We start from the raw sequence: 19627 nt of genomic DNA, 5'->3' as shown, positions 1-19627 counted from the left end.
AGCAGGACACTCCGGCTTCTGTGACGTCGTTTGTTTCCACTTCGGGACAGTTTCATATATTTGGGCGAGAAAGGACGATAAACACACCAGTTGGAGACGCGCTCTAGGTACCATATGTGAAACCAAGGGACACTGAACGATCTAGGCCCCTAATAAAACATCGGTTGCCGCTCTGCTTAGGCTTACCAGAGGCTCCTTTTTACGTTGCGGTTCCTTGTAAGCGATCCCGTGACGTATGGCCACAAGTGCTGTGATTGCCGACGCCCCGTTTAGTTCTCAAATACATATCTGTTCAGAGGGAACATTTTTAACCCTGGAGAGTGAAGAAACAGAGGGGAGCCATTGCACTTTAGATTAAGTTGTCATTCAGTAAGGCGGGGAGTTGTCAAGTCTGTGCTAACGGAGTCACTCAAGTTTCCTTGTTCTCACGGTTTGGGCGCTGGTTGAATAAGCAGCTTCGTATATTGCCGCCCGAGCCGCTGACCAAGTAGGCAGCGCGCTCGTGGCCTAGGATGCCCGAACCGTACGTTTGTATTTCGTGGAATCTATCTGCATACTAAAATCTGTATACTCCCCTTTGGAATGTGCGCCTTATTGGGTGTCAGTTCTAGACGTACTTGAGCCCTTGAAAGAATTTTAAATTTTACGACCGCGCATAAGTGATCTTCATGAAGTGCATTTAACAGTGTGATCCTTTTGTAATGTATATATCCAGACCGGCCATAAAAAAAAAAAAAAAAAAAAAATACACTCGCCGCCTAGCGGTAATTGCGCTTGCCTTCCACGCAAAAAGCCAGAGTTTGATGCCTGGCCGAGGGGACACATTTGTGTTGACATTGTAATGCGGTGTTCTGGTCAATTTGGGAGCTATGTTGATGATTCGAGGTTAGAATGTTTAACGCGTCGAAACTTCCACGCCGATTGTTCCAGAAGCCCACACGCGTACAAAAGGGGCTCCGCGTGGCGAACCGGAGGCAGTCTCGCCCCATGCGTTCGATCCTGCTGTTACGCCGACCTCGACGACCGCGGCGCTCGGTTGTTATCTTCTGAAAAAACAAAAACAAAAAAAAAAAACATTTAGGGCGCTGGCGAGCTGGTGTAAGTTTACCATTTTTTGAGACGTCGTCGGGTTTCTTCCAGCCAGTCTCAGGTGGTCTAAAAGATGGTGTTATCTTCTGTTTCCTTTTTGTTTTGGGCACAAATTTGCAGCATTAAACATTTCAGTTTCGTTAAATATTCTTTGTTTCGTCTCCTCCTCATTCGTGACAATATTGTTCTTGGCTGGCTACAGCACGGAGTTTGTGTCTTTTCGGTCATCCATTGTTTGCAGACAAATTCTGACTTACCGAAATACGTCCGAGCAGAGAAACGTAGGGTTGTTTGTCTTATTTTCATGTCTCCCATAACCTTAGGCACCAGCGGGGAAGTTTTGTGGACAGCTGTTTTCAAACCAGATTTTCGGCTCGACCGGCTTGCACCTTTTTGGTCGCAGAAAGCAGGTTCTAACAAAAATCGGGGACACTACGGTGGATTGCGATCTGGGTGTAATGTCCAATATTCCTGTGAAGTGTGGTTCTTACAACGTGGGTCAGAAGGCTAAGTGTCTTAATCACAACTTAATTCAACACAAGCAAACGATGAAAAACAATTCGAAAGGTTCAGAATAAGCGAATCATCTTTCTTCAGAAGCAATTGTGTCGTTGTTTGGAAAAATACTGAAGTGCTCCACAGGGAAAGGGACTGTTAAAAACGTTCAGTAAAATAGTCGCTGATGATTGATGGGCACGCTTGTTGTTTATGCGACATGTTCGTTTCTCTAGACAACTGCGTGAAAGCGCCTCTTAATTGCCGTTTCATACTGGTTCCATTAGTGGTTGGTTGACCTCATTCCTTTTCTTGCTTCGTGATCATTGGGTTATTTACTTTTACTATGTCCCCAGTTTCTGTCCGTCGCACGGTGCAATCTATCATCTCTTTGTTGACGAATCTCGCTTGGAGGTTGATGTGTACCCTCTTTGGATACGTGTATTCTTGGTTAGTTACATGTGACGTCATCACTGCATGTCCTTCATATCTTCTTTTGGTCTTTTAGGTTTTCTTTTTATTGGTTGTGAATTTAAAGTTGGGTTTCGTAAAATAAGCTTCAGCTGTGTTTGGAGATTCGTGTTGTCCTGTATTTCTGTTTCCCAACTCTGTAGGGCTAAACATGGCAGCTCTTAAGCAGCTCGCTGGCACCCTTGCATTAAAACTTGTTCAGATTCGCTATATTTTAATATAAATACGGTAAGTCATTTTGTTCTGCACTGGAGAACAGCTGCAGCGAAGAAGCTTTAGCGGGTTTCGTTCAGCATCATCGTACTTGCTGTATTTACTACACTGCGGTTATATGTTAGCCTGTTTCAGACTATCGTCTCATGAGTCAAATTTCTGAAAGTGGCAACCATTTGCTTCAATTCGAAAAGTGGTGACCAGGAGGTTCCGCAATAATAATTTACTGTCATTTTCAGTCAAGCCAGGCTTTATATTATTCACTAAAAATTAACGAAATTCGAGGGTCATGTAAAATGAACTTAGTAATAGGTCAAGCCATTTCACCAACAGGTGCTTCTGCAGAATTAAAGTGTTCGGCGATGATGCTCAAAAGTGAAAATTCGGAAATTAAATATCACTATGTCAAGTTACAAGTTGTAGCTAATTTACAGGTATAGTTACAAAGAATTTATTCTAGCTTATTTAGTTTCGAAATATGTTACTAATTACAGTAACATACATAGTTGTAATTAGGTACTTTGCGACTTTGCTTCACTGCCAGGTCATATATTAGTGTGCAAACTGGGAGGATTTTAGCTGCGTAATCGTCTGAACTATTTTGAAAATCCGATACAATGTTTTTGTACCCCAAAACCAGAAAGACTCCCAAGTGCTACTCCAGTTCCCCCAGGAAGCTACACGTACGCTCAGTATGATAACTCCAGCTGCTATTCCAGAAGTACTCCCTATCCTGATAGAGGTAAGTTGAGGTTATATGCTCGACAAACGAGGGGCATTTTTTTTTGTGATATTTACCAGTTTCATTGCCAAAAATGATTTCCCCACGCAGGTGTTGCTTCGAGGCCTCAGCCCAGCGCACGAGATTCTGATTCAACCGAAAATATCCTAAACCAACACTTCCCTTTTCCGGAAAATCCTCAGTATATGGACATGTATGTGGTATACAGCGAGCCGCAATGTTACATTCTCAGGAGTCCTGCAGCCCAGGGAGGTAAGGGCTTTAAAACTTCAGCAAGGTTAATGTCACACTGTCTTGATTTCCGCTAATTTAAGTGGTGAGGAAAGCAGTGCAGTTTGCATTATAGCGGAAGAAGAAACCGATAAATCAAAGTTGCCTAACGCAGGAATCTAGAATAAAACAAGCTGTACAAGAGGCGTATTTCGACAGATTTAGTTTACGTTGCTTTTATTTATATTTGCGCAGTTCAGTTTACGTGTTCAGTTTACGTGTTCAGTTTACTGAGGTCGTGCTCTAAACTCGATGGTAATCGTCGGTTCCTTGAAGGCTTATATCCATTGGTATGTCCATGAAAACTCTTGGCACCAAAGTTTTGTTCCGACTAAAAAGGAGTGTTCCAAACAGTGCCCAATGTCGTGCCCAATCAACATTTGTTAAATTCTGGACGAAAAAGGTAGCTTCACAGGACTGCAATGAAATACCTTACGCTGCTAGTATCGTGTGTGATATTTAATACCTTAAGAATTTCAGTGCAACGTAATTAAACGTAATTTGATGCTCAGTTGGAGACTCGCAAGAAAAAAAGGCCTTTTCGAATGGTCTACACTTGATTGATAATGAAAGGTAGGCACTAGTGGAGAAAAACTTAATAGATGTTTTCAACATCGCCTCTGCCAATAAACACCTAAAACTGAAAATCCCGCGCAGGCGACAACATGGAGATCTATTCTATGAAGAAACACCAACGGCTATCGTAGCCTCTTGGCGATCGAAAAATCTGCATGTATACACCGTCTCACCATATCTTGGCAAATGGCCAAGGCTACCGGCCGGGTGAACCAGTCAGCGCGTAAAAGCTGGACACGTGACTTTACCAGTTGCTAGTCCTAGTTGCGGGCAGTGCTGTCGAAGCCATGAGCAAGAAAGAGGAGGAAGCCGCTTCTGTACAAATTTGGAGTGACGGGCTGATTTCGCAGGGCGACAACAGTAACATATCGGACACAAAAGAGGATTCGGCTTAAGAAGGCAGTTCCCCCTTCCCCTCTTCTCCATCTGCTTGGGTTACGCTCTCGCCCCCGTGTTTTTGTTAAAGGCCGACATGCACTTCGCGTTTTCCACTTTTTATCGCTGCCTTCTTTCCCGTATCCAGTCCACCTTTGCAACATGTCCCAACATGGCACCCCTCGCAGTTTTCGAAGGTATGACGCTGAGAGGATCAATTTCCCTACAGGGAACTAAGGCTGTACGTCGGCCTTTAAGGGCTGTCTATCTTCACAGCCATCACTCTGATTGGTTCGAAGGTGCCGTAGTTTTCGCTATGCGACAAGCCAAGGTGAAACAATGTATACTACAGTGTGTTGCTGGGATTCACTGATGACAATCAACCACGTTTCGCCCCGCCAGCCTTACACCTGTTGCACAAGTGGTGACTTTAGCGCATCCCCGCACTTTAATTGTGCAATACGTCTATCCAACATTTTATAATTTAGTAGTTTTTCATGACGTTCTGCAGGTTTCTAATTTAAAACATACTTTCATTATAACTAACTAAAAAGCTACCTAAAAAGTTTTAGTTGATCGTCTGACTTTTTGTGACGTTTAGCCCGCTATAATATGAGCCCCTTAGTTTTATAACTCATCTCCACAGACAGCATTAGTGCACCTTTCACGTTTTCTTTGCTTTACATATGACTGTTCGAGTTAAAATCAAACATCATGTATACTGACCGCATTCTCCAAGCTGTTAAGGGCACATTTCTAGTTATCTCAAATAAATATTAAATGAATCGCAACACGGTTTTCTTGAGCGTAAAACTGCTGAAAATAAAAGTATTTGAAATACGCTGGTCCCATTGTTGCCAACCATGGGCAGGTGGACGCCATTTATTTTGACTTGAGTAATGCATTTGACCTGTGCCCCATGAGTTTTTAGTGCACAAGCTATCGGAAAGTAGCGTTGGCCGGTAGGTTTGTGGTTTCAGTCATATCTTTACGGATTATCGAGATCATATATATCATCTGTCGATCCTCAGGGTTCTATTCTCAGACCCTTACTTGTTAACATTTTTACCGTTAATCACTGCCTTTGTGTAAAACATTCAAAGTTGCTTCAGTTTCCTGATGATATTAAGATATTCAAACGGATTCAATCACATGTTGATTGCGAGCTGTTGCAGGACAAATATGCTATCTCATTATGTTGGGTTTTACAGAAATTAACTCTAAAGAGTAAAAAAAAACTTATCTTTTAATAACAAAAGAATCGTGCGCCTATTTATTTATTTGTTTTTTTTTATAAACTAGACATTGAACCACTACGACGGGAATATTTACCTGACTTACGGGTTTTTATTGATTAACCTCTTAATTTTATTAATCATGTGTTAAATTTAGTTAGTTCTTGGTTGCGGCTTTTGGGTTTGTTTACGCCTATCAAGGGCTGCCCAAACAGGGCACGTCCAGGACGCGCGAAACGACACTTCTCCGCCATAAGAAATGCGGTAATCTGCTTCCGCCTGTTTCCTTGTTTGTTTGCTTTGTTTTTTTGCCGAGAGTAAAGTTTGTTTTTTGCTACTGTCCGCTTCTCTTCTTGACGGAGGCGCAGTGCATGCTCATCATGCGGGTTCGGACAGTCACTCACGCGCTCTGTTGACTGTCAGTCAATGACGCAAGGCCTCCGCTGCTGTTAAGCCTTATCCCGAAAACAGGAAAGGGAAGGTTACGAGGGCGCAGAAGAAAGAGATGACAGGCGCCAACTTCACAGGAAAGCGGATGAGGCGAGGAGGAAAGCCGTGATGTTTGCCTGGTGTACGTACAAACAGAAGACGGTCCAACTTCCACTTCATATGGCGGAGAGGTGTTGCTTCACTAGTTCTGAAGTATCCTGTTTGGACAACCCTTAACCCGTCATTTTAAAGAGCTTTCATGTCTCGTCAGGCTTTACACCCCTATTATGCGTTCGTAACTATAGTTCGGCACTGTAGTTTGGAACTGTCTGCAGGGGAAACTCCTCCCAACTCTTTTCCCTTCAGCACAGCGAACGCTGGAGAGGAGGTCACCTCTTTGCCATGGCTCAACTAAAGTGAAAAGAGGGGGGGGCAGAGAAAGTTGCCGCGTATTGTGTACGATCCTGATAACGACCACCGGTCCTTTTTGTTAGCTACGAGTGAATGTTACTTCGGCTAAACTTGCACACACTGGCGCCGGAGTTTTGCGAGGTTATGCTTTTTTGTAGAAAACTGCATACCAGAACACGTCGCCCTAGACTTCTTTCACTGTTGCTTATATATGTCCCTCGCGCGAATTGTCGTCTCCACAACACGCTCTATACATGCAAGACATGTGTTCACTTCCCCCATTTTACGAATTCAGAGCAATTATAATGCAATGAGTGCGGTGGTTGACATTTTCGGTAGTGAGATGGATTATAAAAGTGTACTAACCTTCCATATTTACTAACACCAGTGTTCAGATTTTCTGTGTTTTGTTATTGTGTGTGTTTTTTTCATGAAAGTGTATGTGTCTGTAGGGGTGTGTACCACTAGTATATGGCCTAGGTTATGTCTAAACACAATACAAATAAATCTAAAAAAACGCCAAAAAATAATGTTTTTAAAAACTATACATATATAATTACGAAACGCTATGTCAGAATAGTAAGCTGAGCTCTAATTATAATATAAACTCCAATGCCTATTCTTGCCTCCCACCTTCAAAAGAAAATGAATACCCATTCAGTAATATATTCATGTCTTCTTTTGTCGTGTGCTGAAACAACAAGATTCTGGGGCTTAAAAACACAAAAAACACTTTACTTATCTAAAGTTTGTTCACCTTTGTAACAATTAGAGCTACGACGCTATTAGGGAAAGCAAAAACAACGCGCCAAAAACAGAGCCAAGCAGAGGGAGTAGTGCACAGCACACGATTTGACTGACAGCTGAAATTTTCATTTGACATTATTTACTTTTACCAGCTCCTCTGTGCTCTCACTGACTTTCGTTTTCATTTGGAGTTACTTGATTTCGCACGTTTGAGTTCTTTCCCAGTCGCCCAAAACTGTCTGTACGATCTTCACAATTGATTGTTGTCTCTTCGTTTTCATAGGTTGCGATTTGTGGCTGAGAAAAACCGAGTTGAAAAGTATAGTGGATGGCCTGAAAGATGAGATTATAAAAAAAGAAGAGGAACTAATGAAGGAGTATAAGGGATGGTATGACATTAAGGGAAACTGTACACTGAGAGATTATCAAAAAAGTTTCATAGAAACAAATGTAGGAGAGGACATTGAAAAATGGTTTCAAGAGGTTATATTTAAACGGATTTCTGCCGATTGCACTCTTGCCTTCATGATAACTTGTGGAAAGCCTGCATTTAGAGTTTACAATCCGGTTATGTGTAATACCACACTAACAGGACAATACGAGCCAGTTTCCTATAATTATTATATGTGATCCTCAACTGCACGTCGGGTGGTGAGGGATCAGCCATATGTATGCAAACTTGAGATTAAAAAGAAAAAAACTTCCACTGTGTCTGTCTTGCATTTCTAGAAATATAATGAGTAGAGGAAACCACCGATATCATTTAGTTCTGACAGGAAACGAAACAAAAAGATACACAAGGTATTTCAGCTAACTTGCGCGGAGACTTTAAAAGAGCATGGTGTGCGCAACGCGTTTCAAATAGACCTAGTATTGTTCAATTGACGAAGTCAAGTTATTTTTATGCACTGAGCCAAATTGGCTAATTAACGCAGATTAACTAGCTAACTTTTTAAATTGTATTTTGTGCGCCTCCCTCCAATACAAACGTCGCGTTGAAAAACATCCAATCGTGTCGTTTTCAAGAAGGTAACCTTTTCATGTCTGCTGTTTTAAAACGTTAAAAAACACATAGGTCAGTCACCGCCATCTTTGTATCCCAACTCGTAAGCGCTGAGGCCTTCCTAGTCTAGGAGGTGTTCGGTCAGGGGTCTCCAAACGCGACCCGCGGCCCAGATCCATCTTGAGGAGGAGTTCCGGCTGCACGCCGGAACTCCTCCGCAAGATGGATCTGGGCACCTCAGTCTTTACAGTGACACCCGGCCCGCAGTCTACTACTATTAACGTAAAAATATGCGAGCGTAAAAGGAGATATGAAAGAAACTGTGCCGTGACGCGCACTAAAGGCGCAAGAAAAAAATGAGAGTAATCTGCATCAAAATGAGTGCTCTTTCGCCATATCATTTATAATACATTGTGATCACTAGCAATGCTTCTTGTAGTCCCCTGATTCAAGTCTGTGAAACTTTGTTAGAATTACTTTGCATTCTCACGTGTATCGTTCTTAGTGTCCTCTATTGTGTATTGTTATTATCAGATTTACCATTTTCCTTAGGCCGTTACCCTGTGCCAATATGCCAAAGTTCTTATGCGTTTTTATTTATGCCTGGCGAATTTCTGTTTCATAACTACTTTGAAATGTCATAACTAGCAACATATCGAGTTTAAAGCTGTGTATGCATATGTACTGGGCGTTTTTTTTGTAGGTTATGTGTTTGTATTTAAATGGTAATTTGTACTTATTTAGTTATTTTTATTCACTTATTTACATCTCCTTTCCCCCTTCTCTCTCTCCACCCCCCCCCCCTCCCCCCCAGTTCACCCGAGATTGCAACATATTCTAAATCTGACCCCTGAGCCGAAACATTTGGAGACCCCTACAGAGGACCTAGATTTAAGGGAGGGAGAAACTCAAACCACAAGGAACTTGCTGACATAACGCTAGAGCTCGATCGCAATGGCAGCTAAAACATCATCACTGCACTTACCTGGTTCCTGACGGTTCAATTGTTTAAACTGCTCATGCTCCTTCGAGGATTAAAATGACGCTCCCAATCACGCAACCGAACCTGAACAGTTGTAGACGGAGAACATGTCGTTCCTGGCGCCCGAGAGGCGACAAGGCAACTGTTGCGACCATGGTCAATTACAGGCACGGGTCATAAGCTACAAGGCACGGACAAAGACACGCCGCCCGCCGTTCTTGAAAGCAGATATTCACGCTCCAGAGGCGAGCGCGCTCATGTTCCTGTCGCACAAATGGCCGCAAGCTGATTATTACCGCAAGCCGGAATCACATGTTTATACACATACATAAGACAGTCTGCAGAAATCGGTCACCGCCATATCTATGGTTCGAATGCCGCGTGTCACCTCATTGTCACGCTGCATTCGAAGCACTGCTCTCGTGGTGACTTGCTTTGGAATCTATATATGATGTATAATCTGTGTGACCCCGGCTTAAGTGTCTCGTTCGTAAGTGCCTGAACTGCGTTTTTCCTTACGATGGGCCGTAGCGGACGCTACAGCTATTCCGCGAACATAGCGCTGTGAATGTACCACGTGATACATAAACAAAGTTAGTGGAATGGAATGAAGTGGTTCAGCCATTCCTGGAGTGGGAATAGGCCCAACGTATCCGTTCCCAGGTGCTGAAAGGATTTGAAGTAGCGGAAACTAACATTCCGGAATAAAGTTGGAATGGAATGAGAGTGCTCAATGCGCAACACTGCTTCCTTGAACCCCCCTTCCTACCCCTACTCAGCAATACCCGCAACCAAAGGAGTCGCATACACTTACTTTATTAAAGACGTTTCATGCCACAACATTTCTTGTCCAGACCTGTGTTCTCATTTCATTTCATTTATTGTACCCTTATATCACCCTCAGGGGGCTTTATATAAGGGGGGACAAACAGCAATATATATTAAAACTTGCAAAGAAAACACACACACACAAAAAGAAAAACAGTTTAGGTTAATTACCTGTAAGGAGCGTCAAGTGCGGCTCGAAACGTGCTGGGCCCTTCTATTCTTACAATGTAGAAAAGTAGTGAAAGTGAACAATAAAGACGAATACGAAGACGGAGATGCAAACAGGATGAGCGCTGACTATCAACTGAATTTTAGGGGCGAAGCTCCTTAGGGTCTAGCCTTGTCTGTCCGTCCGTCCGACCGTCCGTCCGTCCGGCCGGCGTCCGTGCTCGCGTAAAAAGAAAAACATGTTTGCGCACTCGAGAGGATCCGAACCTGTGCGGGGAGACTCCAAGGTATTTCTAGTCCATCGCCTTAACCACTCGACCACGACTGCGGGACAAGTAGGGGGCTCCGAGATGCGGTAGTAACCCAAGAGCTGGGGTTTCCGTCATGGTTGAAACGTTGCATGCAGCCCCTCAACGTATGTACAGGAGAGGGCGCTGCGGTGAAATGCGTTTATAATCGCGTTAAACTTTGCACGCATTGGCTCAACGTTTACAGACGAGAGGGCGCTACGGTCAAATGCTCAAATGCGTATATAACCACGTTCCATACCCTTTCTGATATGGACCGTTGACTTAAGCGGTGGAGATGGGTTCCCCGACTGGCTCTGCATTTCACCGACCATAAAGCAGTAATAATGAGGTCGAAACGCAACCCGGAACTCAGCACTACCTATGAGCAATAAAAATAATCAGCACCATCAGCACTACCTATGAACAATAAAATCAGTACCATCAGCACCACCAGAGCTTCGCCCCAATCAACATCATTCACCACGTGGAGAGGCGGTCATTTTTATTGGAAACTAAAAACGGAAAATAGAAACAGCAAAAGCCACAAATATTGCAGAAATGTGACCAGTCAGCAATTACTCGCCACCCCACGTGTCAATAAAATCCACTTCTTTTTTGTGAAGGAAAAGTTAGGGCTGAAAATACACCTATCAGGACATTCTTTCTTTATCATGTATGCTTCCAGTGCCTCCCTCGCCACCTTTCCTTTGCCCCTCCCAACGATTGTAGTGCCTTGAAAGTTGGGAATGAAACGGCAATCTCTGCAGTGAATGTGTAAATGTGCTCCCATTGTTGAAACCAGTGATAAATCATGTTCATGTAACCGTTCGTTCAAACGCCTCCCGGTCTGGCCTATGTAAACCTTGCCGCAGCAAAATGGAATTTTATATATCAGGCCAATCTTTCGCCAGCTCTCTTTCCCTTTCCCTATCTTTAATGCAATAAAAAATAAATAATCACTTTCTCTCCTCTTCGTTCGCAATATTACAATGGCTGCACTTCACACAAAAACCGAGAGGCAGACACAAAACGGCAGGCGCCAATTGCTTAGAAGACGACGCCGGCGGACGCCCGGCCGGACAGAGGAGCCAGATCACCGAGCTTGCCCCTCAAGCGGGCTACAAACTGCGCAAGCCTCACAGCGCGGCTTTCTGCTTGTCACAGGATTGACGGTCTCCCTTTAGTACATCACAATCTCCGTCTGTTTTGATTGAGATACCTGTTAACTTTTTACCACATGTTTTTTTTAGAAATTAGGAAGTTAGCGGACAAAAGGATACGCCACGAGTCACATGCCGCATACATTCAGACCTTCCTCGACGCGCGCAATGCTCCCAAAAGTTTACAAAAAAAAAAAAAATCACATAGTATGACACAGCTCTCCGAGAGCGATTTAAGAAAATGCCACGCGGTGTTTACTAGTGCTTCTCTCGATTTAGTAAAAATAATTAAAAATCACTGCCAGACAACTTCGGGGAATGTTCAAAGGATTGAAAGTAATTTGCTTCGCGCCAACAAACTGTCACCGCATGAAACGGCAGCACTAAAATCATTTGAAGAAAAGAGACGTGGGATCATCAGGGAGGTAAGTAATATTAATCTAGCTAGGGATAATGTTAAATATCCCCCGACGACGGTGAGTGGACCTGACATGCAGAATATCTCTCTTGATCGTAGCAAAATAGTTAATTATTCCACTGTAGAGCTAACATACGACGAAGAGTCGCTCCTCTCAAGGGGTCTTAACTTCTGCCCGTCCCCGACGATTTCACGCTCCTCCATGATCTCGATAATTTCGAACGAAGCCTTCGGCTTCTGGAATTATTCCTGGAAAAGTTCCACCAAGGCATCTCCTCTGCCTTCGACATCGTCCGGCTGGACTCTCGGTCCCAACAGAGATAAGCATCAGGACCTTTATATACACGCGGTTCAAAAGGACATTGTGTCAGCTTATAGAAATCAGAACCGCATCACTATAACCTCTCGCTTCCCGAACGCTTGGCGCTCAAGGATCTAGGTAGCAAAAAGATATTATATTCAAACCAGCTGATAAAGGGGGTTCCGTAGTTATACTAAACATCTCGGATTACATAAAAGAAGGCTATAGACAACTAAGTGATGCGAAATTCAACCGTCATCTAAACAACGATCCAACTAGTCAGCATGCTGAATTTATACATCAGCGACTTATCCAGCTAGAGAAACAAGATGAAATTACCGACAAAAGTTTACGGGGGCTAACTGCTAAACACGTCGTGCCTGGGCGCTTCTATATGTTACCTAAAATCCATAAAGAAAGGAATTCCAGCTGCCCCATTATATCGCGCTCAGGAACGCTCAGCGAGCCAATTTCTAGTTTCGTTGATAACCTCATGAGAAACACCACGCCTACCTTCCCGTCGAACATTCATGACACGACTCACCTTGTGAAACAAATGGCTAAAATTAAAATACCCAGAGACGCTTCTGTAGTGACAATGGATGTAACTGCTCTGTACACCGATATTCCTCATAAAGACTGCATAGAGGCGCTTGTAAGGGCATATGAAGCCCACTGGAGGGATGACTTCCAGGAGGGCCACATTCTGGCTGCCCTTTCGAGCCTGATGCTTGAGCTAAATAGTTTTGAATTTTTAGGCATTAACTCCTGCCGTCAGATAGCATTAACAAGTTGCATAGGCAAAGTAATGGAGCGAATGCTGCTTACTCGTATCGAATGGGATCTAGAAAATAGAGATATATATGCTTCGTCCATGAATAGATTTCGACGCGGAACAGGCAAAATTGACAACGTTATTGACTTAGTAACTAGCATTGAACAAATGAAGGTTCTAAATAAGAAAAGCAGCCGTATTTGTGGACATAAAATCGGCATTTGATTGTCTAGAACACAAAGCTATTCTTTAAGGATATGAAGGCCATTGGATTTGGAGGACGTGTATACAAATGCATAGCCAGTTACCTAAAAGAAAAATAAGTCTACATATCGACACACGACGGCAACACCGGTCTTCATCATATTAATAGGGGAGTACCACAAGGAGGCGTCCCTCAGCCCCATGCTTTTTAGCATTTCTCTCATAGGTCTCCTGAAAATTCTCCCAAAATCCGTTCACGTCTCTATATACGCGGATTATATCTGCTTCTGGACTTGCAGTAGATCTCTGTACATAAACAAAGCAAGACTGGAGAACGCCATTAACATTACCGCACGATACCTACACCTCCGAGGTGTGCACATATTGCCGGACAAGTCAGCGGCGATGGCATTCACAAAAAAAAAAAAAAAAAAAAAAAAACACACGGACAAATACCCAATTGAAATAGACGAAAAGGAAATTCTATATGTCACAAAACATACTTCCCTGGGTGCCACTCTCGATAGGCAGCTGACCTGGAGCCCCCATGTAAAACGCCGTAAAAAGAAGCTCTCCTCTTTCATCAACATAATCAGGATGATTACTGGAATCAAATGGGTATGCTCTGTCTCCGCACTCCTTTTCCTTTATAATGCCTTATTTCTCGAACTTCTGCGCTACATCCTGCCTGCTATGCATTACATCTCATGTACTCTTCTAAAAGAACTCGAGAATATTCAAGCAAAGCTCTTCGCACATGTTTAGGGCTGTGGAAAGGGACTTCAAATTTGCGATCACTTGCGGAAGCACGAGCGATTTCACCAGCTGTTTTAAGAACGCAAGAAACGATAAGAGCTCATCTTTGTCACAAATCTTGCACATATAAGCATCAGCTCACAAATATTGTAACAGAGGGATCATCATCTGGCTTTGCACAAGTTATCACACTCTTAGGGATTACATTCCCACTTCTTTTGAAGCAGTGGTAATTACAAGCAATCCAACGTGGAGGTACCCTGACTTAGAAATCAAAACGAGTATTCCGAGAATCCCTTCGAAGAAAACAACGCCCGCCCCCATGATTACGCAGACAGTGTTGGAATACATAAGCCGAACCTATGCTTCATTTAGACATGTCTTCACCAACGGGTCTATCAGCATCATCAACCCTGGGAGCCTACATTCCGTCTCTGGACGCATGCATACAAGCAAGATTGAGCCACGTTCCCAGCAATTCCAGCAGCTGTTGCACACGTGGGAGACAAGAATCCTAGTTTTGGGGCTATCTTTGCGGACTCTAAATCTTCTGTACACACCCTCTCTGCGATGAAGAAATGTATACCGAACTTGCAACTCGCACAGGCCATTCTGGAAGCAGCTCGCCAAGCTTCATGCAAAGGGCACCACTTTATGATACAGGGTCACTTTGGTATAACCGGAAATGTTATCGTTGACAGAGCAGCTCAAAACGCTTATGTGAGCGCTATTACTGTGTCAATTATTTTATCTAGGTCAAATGCAAATAACTTGATAAGAGATATCGGCCAAGAAATCGTGTCTTCGCTTCGGAGAAATCCTGGATATCAATACTCCTATTTTTAAAATGTCAATCCCAAACTTCAATTTCGGGAGCCGAGACGGTCCAACGTCCCTTTAACTGAATGTGGCATATACCACAGCTACCTTCATAAAATCGGTAGAGCTGAGTCATCTGAATGTGCTTCGTGAGGAGTCACACATACATCGAACATGTATCGTGTGAATGCGAGGACTACAGCCATGAAAGGGAGCTTATGAAGACAGACCGGAGGCTACAAAATGAATAAGACGTAAGCATTCGTACTCTGCTTGGTCCATGGATTTCTGCTGCTGAGGCGTATAAAGCTACAAAAGCTCTGCTGAAATTTGTAACAGCTACTCGCTTACAGAAGAAACTGCAGGGGAGTAGAAAAACAGCAATGGCCAATTAGAATTCTCATTGAAACATTTTGGTTAGTTGTTTCTTTTAATTGATTCCTTAATTAATACTTTGGTGTTGTGTGTTTTCTCCCTCTATCTTTTTCTGTTTACCTTTCTCTCACCTATTTTTATAATTTTCGCTTCCGTTCAGTTCACAATGTTGCAAACAAGCACCAGGCGCTGGTTGACATCATTGTTTAATAAACACGTACCTCTCTCTCCAGTTATAAATTCCACAGCAAATTTTTCCCTCAAACTAGAGGTACAGCAATTGGCACGAAAATAGCCCCGAACTTTGCAAATATATTTATGGGTGACCTAGAATCGTCTTTTCTCGCATCCTGTCTGCTCCAACCGATGTTCTACAGAAGGTATAATGATGACGTATTTTTATCTGGTCACACGCAGAAAATAAGCTTCTCAAGTTCAACGCAGATTTTAACTCCTCGCACCATTCCAGTCGCTTCACGCAGTTAGAATAATAATTAAGGACACAACTATGGTCACTCAACTGTACCGAAAGCCCACGGAGAGCGAGACATATTTGGACTTCGACAGTTTTCATCCTCGACCTTGCCGAACCAGTATTCCGTACATCCAGGCTCACAGGTTTAAACGCGTATGTCCTTCTAACGATAATTTTGACTCCAACACTAATCAACTACGCGAGGTTCTAAAAGAACAGAAGTACCCAGAAAACATCGTAAATGACGCAATTAGTAAGGCGCGCGCCCTCGATCGCGACCACTTGTTAGGTGACAGCGGTCCTCAGGTGGAAACAAGCCAACAGGCCAGCCTCGTGCTGACATTCAGCAATAAGTCTCCGAATGTCGCCGCCATATTAAAGAAACATTCGAATAATTTACAACAATGTGAACGCCTCGCAAATTTTATTACTACCGTCCCCCGTTTGGTGTACAGAAGCTCGCGCAACATTAAGGATTCCTTACTTAGGTCCAAGACAACTGCCACTGAGAGCACTGGGAGTCTGCCATGCGGAAAGTCGAGATGTGGAGTCTGCCCACATGTAACACCGAAAAACTCCATATAAAGCACAAAATCTAACTTCACCTACAAAATTTATGGCAGCTGGAATTGCGACACCAGTAATTTAGTATACCTTTTACAATGCAGCACTTGGGGCGCACAGTACATGGGCCAGACAGAGAAGCCTTTCCGATTGCGTTTAAATAATCACAGATCGCATGGAATATCAAGCCCCACACTCCCCGTTCAAAAACATGAAAACCTGTTAGCGGTCCAGAACATTCATTCGATAAGCTTCAAGTTACATTTTTACAGTCTGGATTCAAAAGCAACCCAGATCGCGAACGAAAAGAATCGTACCTTATTCACAAGTTTAACACTATCAAAACAGGGATAAATAAACATCCCGGCAATATGTCTTCCATTCGCGCGGTGACCATACACGCTCCTTCTGTATTTGCGTGAGCGTAAACGATTTATTTTATATAGGGGTCATTCGAATATTTTTAATGGCAAATGCAGCAAGTTACGTGTTTTCAACATTTTTTTTTGGCGCCTGCAGTTTTGTGGCTGCCTTTCCGTTTTCGTTCAGTCAAATTTTGCAATGTTGTACAATTTTCTTTTTCTGGCCAGGTTTACGCCGGGGGCTTATCCTTCGGGCTAGGCCCCAAACAATCGGCTTTTGTTGCGATAGCTCTGTCGAGTCTATTGTGCTGCTGGTGCAGTAGCCAGGTGTATTGAATTAGCATAATCTCTTGAACTCATGGGCCACGTGTGTAACCAAGGTGTGTCAATGTTTCGTCAAATGTAACCAGTCTTGAAAAAGGTCTGTCTCAGGCCGAAACGTCGACGAACTTTTCGAATAATATGGTTTAAAAACTACAACAACCGTCTGAAGGGTGTTTTATTGCCATATATATATATGGACCGGTGGCCAGTCGAACTCTTCTGTAGTGGCCCGTAGAGGTCGATACCGACTCGTGCGAAAGGCGTCTCGGGACAAGGCAGGGGCATCAACTGTTCATCTGATGCGTGTCGCGGAGGCCTGTGGTCTTGGGAAGGAACGCACGATTGCACATACTTCTTGGTCGTCCGACACGTGCCGGGTAAGAAGTAACGGGACCGGAGGCGGGCGTACGTCTTCTAAGTGCCCAGGTGACCCACTGCGGGATGGTCATGGAAAGTCGCGAGAACGATGTCTCGTAACTCTTTCGGGATTACAAGTAGGTGTCGCGCGCCGTCAGGGAGGTTACTTCGTTTGTAGAGAAGACCATCGAGGAGGACAAAGTTGCATATTTTTCGGCAAAACGTAGTGTCTTGAACTGGGCTAGGGAGGCTACGAATTATCTTATCGCTCCAAGTATTTTCTGTTTGGGCAGAGATTATATTTGTGTGTGTTACGGAACTGACGCTAGGCAAATCGTCGTCGATGTCGTCGGTGCGGGTACTGAGTGGCAGAGGGCAACATGACATTCCATCGGCATCCTGGTATTTCTTGCCACTTTTGTGAACGATAGTGACTCATAACTTGCAACAAACTTAAAAAAAGAACGTAGCATTTTGCGACGGTGCAAACCACTATATGTCGTTACCAAGCGTTTGGGAACATACGTAATATTTTTGTTTTATGCGCCAAGTTATTTAGTTAATTAAGACTAATATGCTTCTTTTTCGTTTAAGAGCCGATGTGTGAATTGGAGAATTGTAGAGCGAATTGAGAAACACCTAATTGAAATGTTTCCTACATAATACGTTTTGCGCGCTTCTCATTATTAACCTAAAAAAATGCCTAGGAAATATAAAAAGAAAACACGTGACAGCGCGTTAGCGCGTGGCGATTGCAGAGAGCTCTGAAGGGGCGAAGTCCGCTGGTGCGCTGTCCGATGCAGGGCTTTGCTGCAGCAGGTTCTCGCGCCCGTGCTCCACGAGTGGTAACTTTAGCGCACTACTACACTTCTCATGCGCTAAACGTCGTCCTGAAAATCACTAATTTAGTGTTTTTCGATGAGGTTCAGCAAGTCTCTAATTGAAACCATATGTCTCTTTTCAATTACTAAAAAGTGAATTAGTTATGCTTCTGGTAATTAACAAACTAATAATAAGTATTGCGCCTTTTTTGACGTCCGCCACCACAAGTAATGCGGTGCCGAGGGAATTATCTTTTTACCTCGAATACTCTAATTTCTTGAAGTTTTTTCAGCCTTCGCTTAAGCATTCTGCATATATGTGTATACTCATTGTTTTTGCTCTTAAATGCATTCCTTTAACGAAAATATTAAAACCTGCTGACAGGCTAGTTGGTTACACATAACGGAAATCAATACAGTGTAAGAAAGTGCTCGACAAGTTCTTCCAAGACAGGAACGAATGTTCTTTTCTCGTTCCTTCTCAATCTTGGAACGACTTCCCGTTACAAGTTACAATGGTTCGAAAGGAATTCGATCCTGTTACATCTGTAAGATGGAACGTGCCGTTCTAATTAATTGTGCAATTGCGAATTTACTAAAGTACTGCGCTAGATAATGCGTAAATAAAATAAAGCGAACAAGGGAAAATATATGCACGTCGAACTACGTATCGAATTGTCAGAAGCAAACGTGTTCAGGCGAGTTGGTTAGGAAACATCGCAACGTCAGGTCACATTTGTTCCAGTTATTTGTATTCGAATACCTTTCGCACGCTGCCCAATACCTTGAAATCAGAGATTGAAGTTGACGATAATAATTAAAAAAAAAGGATTATAGTCAGTGACAAGTTAAGAGTGAAATAGAAGCGAGTCTCATCTCTCTCCACTTTACAAGAGCGAATGCCGGAGAAGAAGTAGCCACCTCTCAAGCGTTCGCTCTGCTAATGTGGAAAAAGAAGGGAGGAGCTCCCACTTAACACATAACCTCTCACCGACAACAAACCTCCACTATAGGTCCAAATAAAGTTTCAAATATATATAAAAAATATTCGTTCCGTCAGCAGTTCTTTCGAAATGTAATGAGTTCCCGTTCCAGTTTCACCGATGCAAGATGGAAGGGCGGCGTCCCTCGCTTCCTCGTAAAAGGAATGCGTTCCAGGAGCGCCGTTTCGTCAACACTGGTGCAGAACAGAAGCGCTCGTGGGAGAAGACAGGACAATAAAGCTTTCCTCTGGGATGAATGAACTGCACATGGAAAGTATTTTTTTCCGATTCAAGGTCAACAAATATCAAAATCTCATTAAATTCGCCATTTCGTTGAACACCAAATACTGTATTGTGTACCGCGATCGTATCGAAAGCCAGCCGTGACAACGGGTGGACGAAACAGACCAGAGGCAGGGAGCAGACGTAGTCGAAGCCTCACGTAGCCAATCGAGCCGACCGAGTGGCGAGCAGACGATGAGAGCAGCGTCGGTTCGCAAGGCAATCTGGGAATGAGTTATTTTTTAGGCGCTGCTGCTGTGCATGATGTCATGCCGTGTCCTAGGGTATTGAACATCCTTGCAAGCGGGGGATTCATTGCCTGGCAAA

The 19627-nt window shown here is 43.4% G+C and overlaps 1 protein-coding gene across 1 annotated transcript in view; it reads left to right on the top strand.

The window, feature by feature from the left end:
• LOC121837973 overlaps positions 1 to 7671 on the top strand; it is a gene marked incomplete at its 3' end in the record, with an annotated part of 49891 nt that extends 42220 nt beyond the window's left edge. Inside the window, exons 4-6 of the mRNA XM_042293916.1 lie at positions 2909 to 3010; positions 3101 to 3262; positions 7337 to 7671. Coding sequence (XP_042149850.1) covers positions 2909 to 3010; positions 3101 to 3262; positions 7337 to 7671 — 599 coding nt within the window. The remainder of the gene's footprint in view (positions 1 to 2908; positions 3011 to 3100; positions 3263 to 7336) is intronic.
• Positions 7672 to 19627: the final 11956 nt, after the last annotated feature.

This window comes from Ixodes scapularis, unplaced genomic scaffold (genome assembly GCF_016920785.2).
Source record: "Ixodes scapularis isolate PalLabHiFi unplaced genomic scaffold, ASM1692078v2 PGA_scaffold5__190_contigs__length_132052651, whole genome shotgun sequence".
Classification (NCBI taxonomy): Eukaryota; Metazoa; Arthropoda; class Arachnida; order Ixodida; family Ixodidae; genus Ixodes; species Ixodes scapularis.
This window is presented reverse-complemented; position numbering and strand designations above follow the sequence as displayed.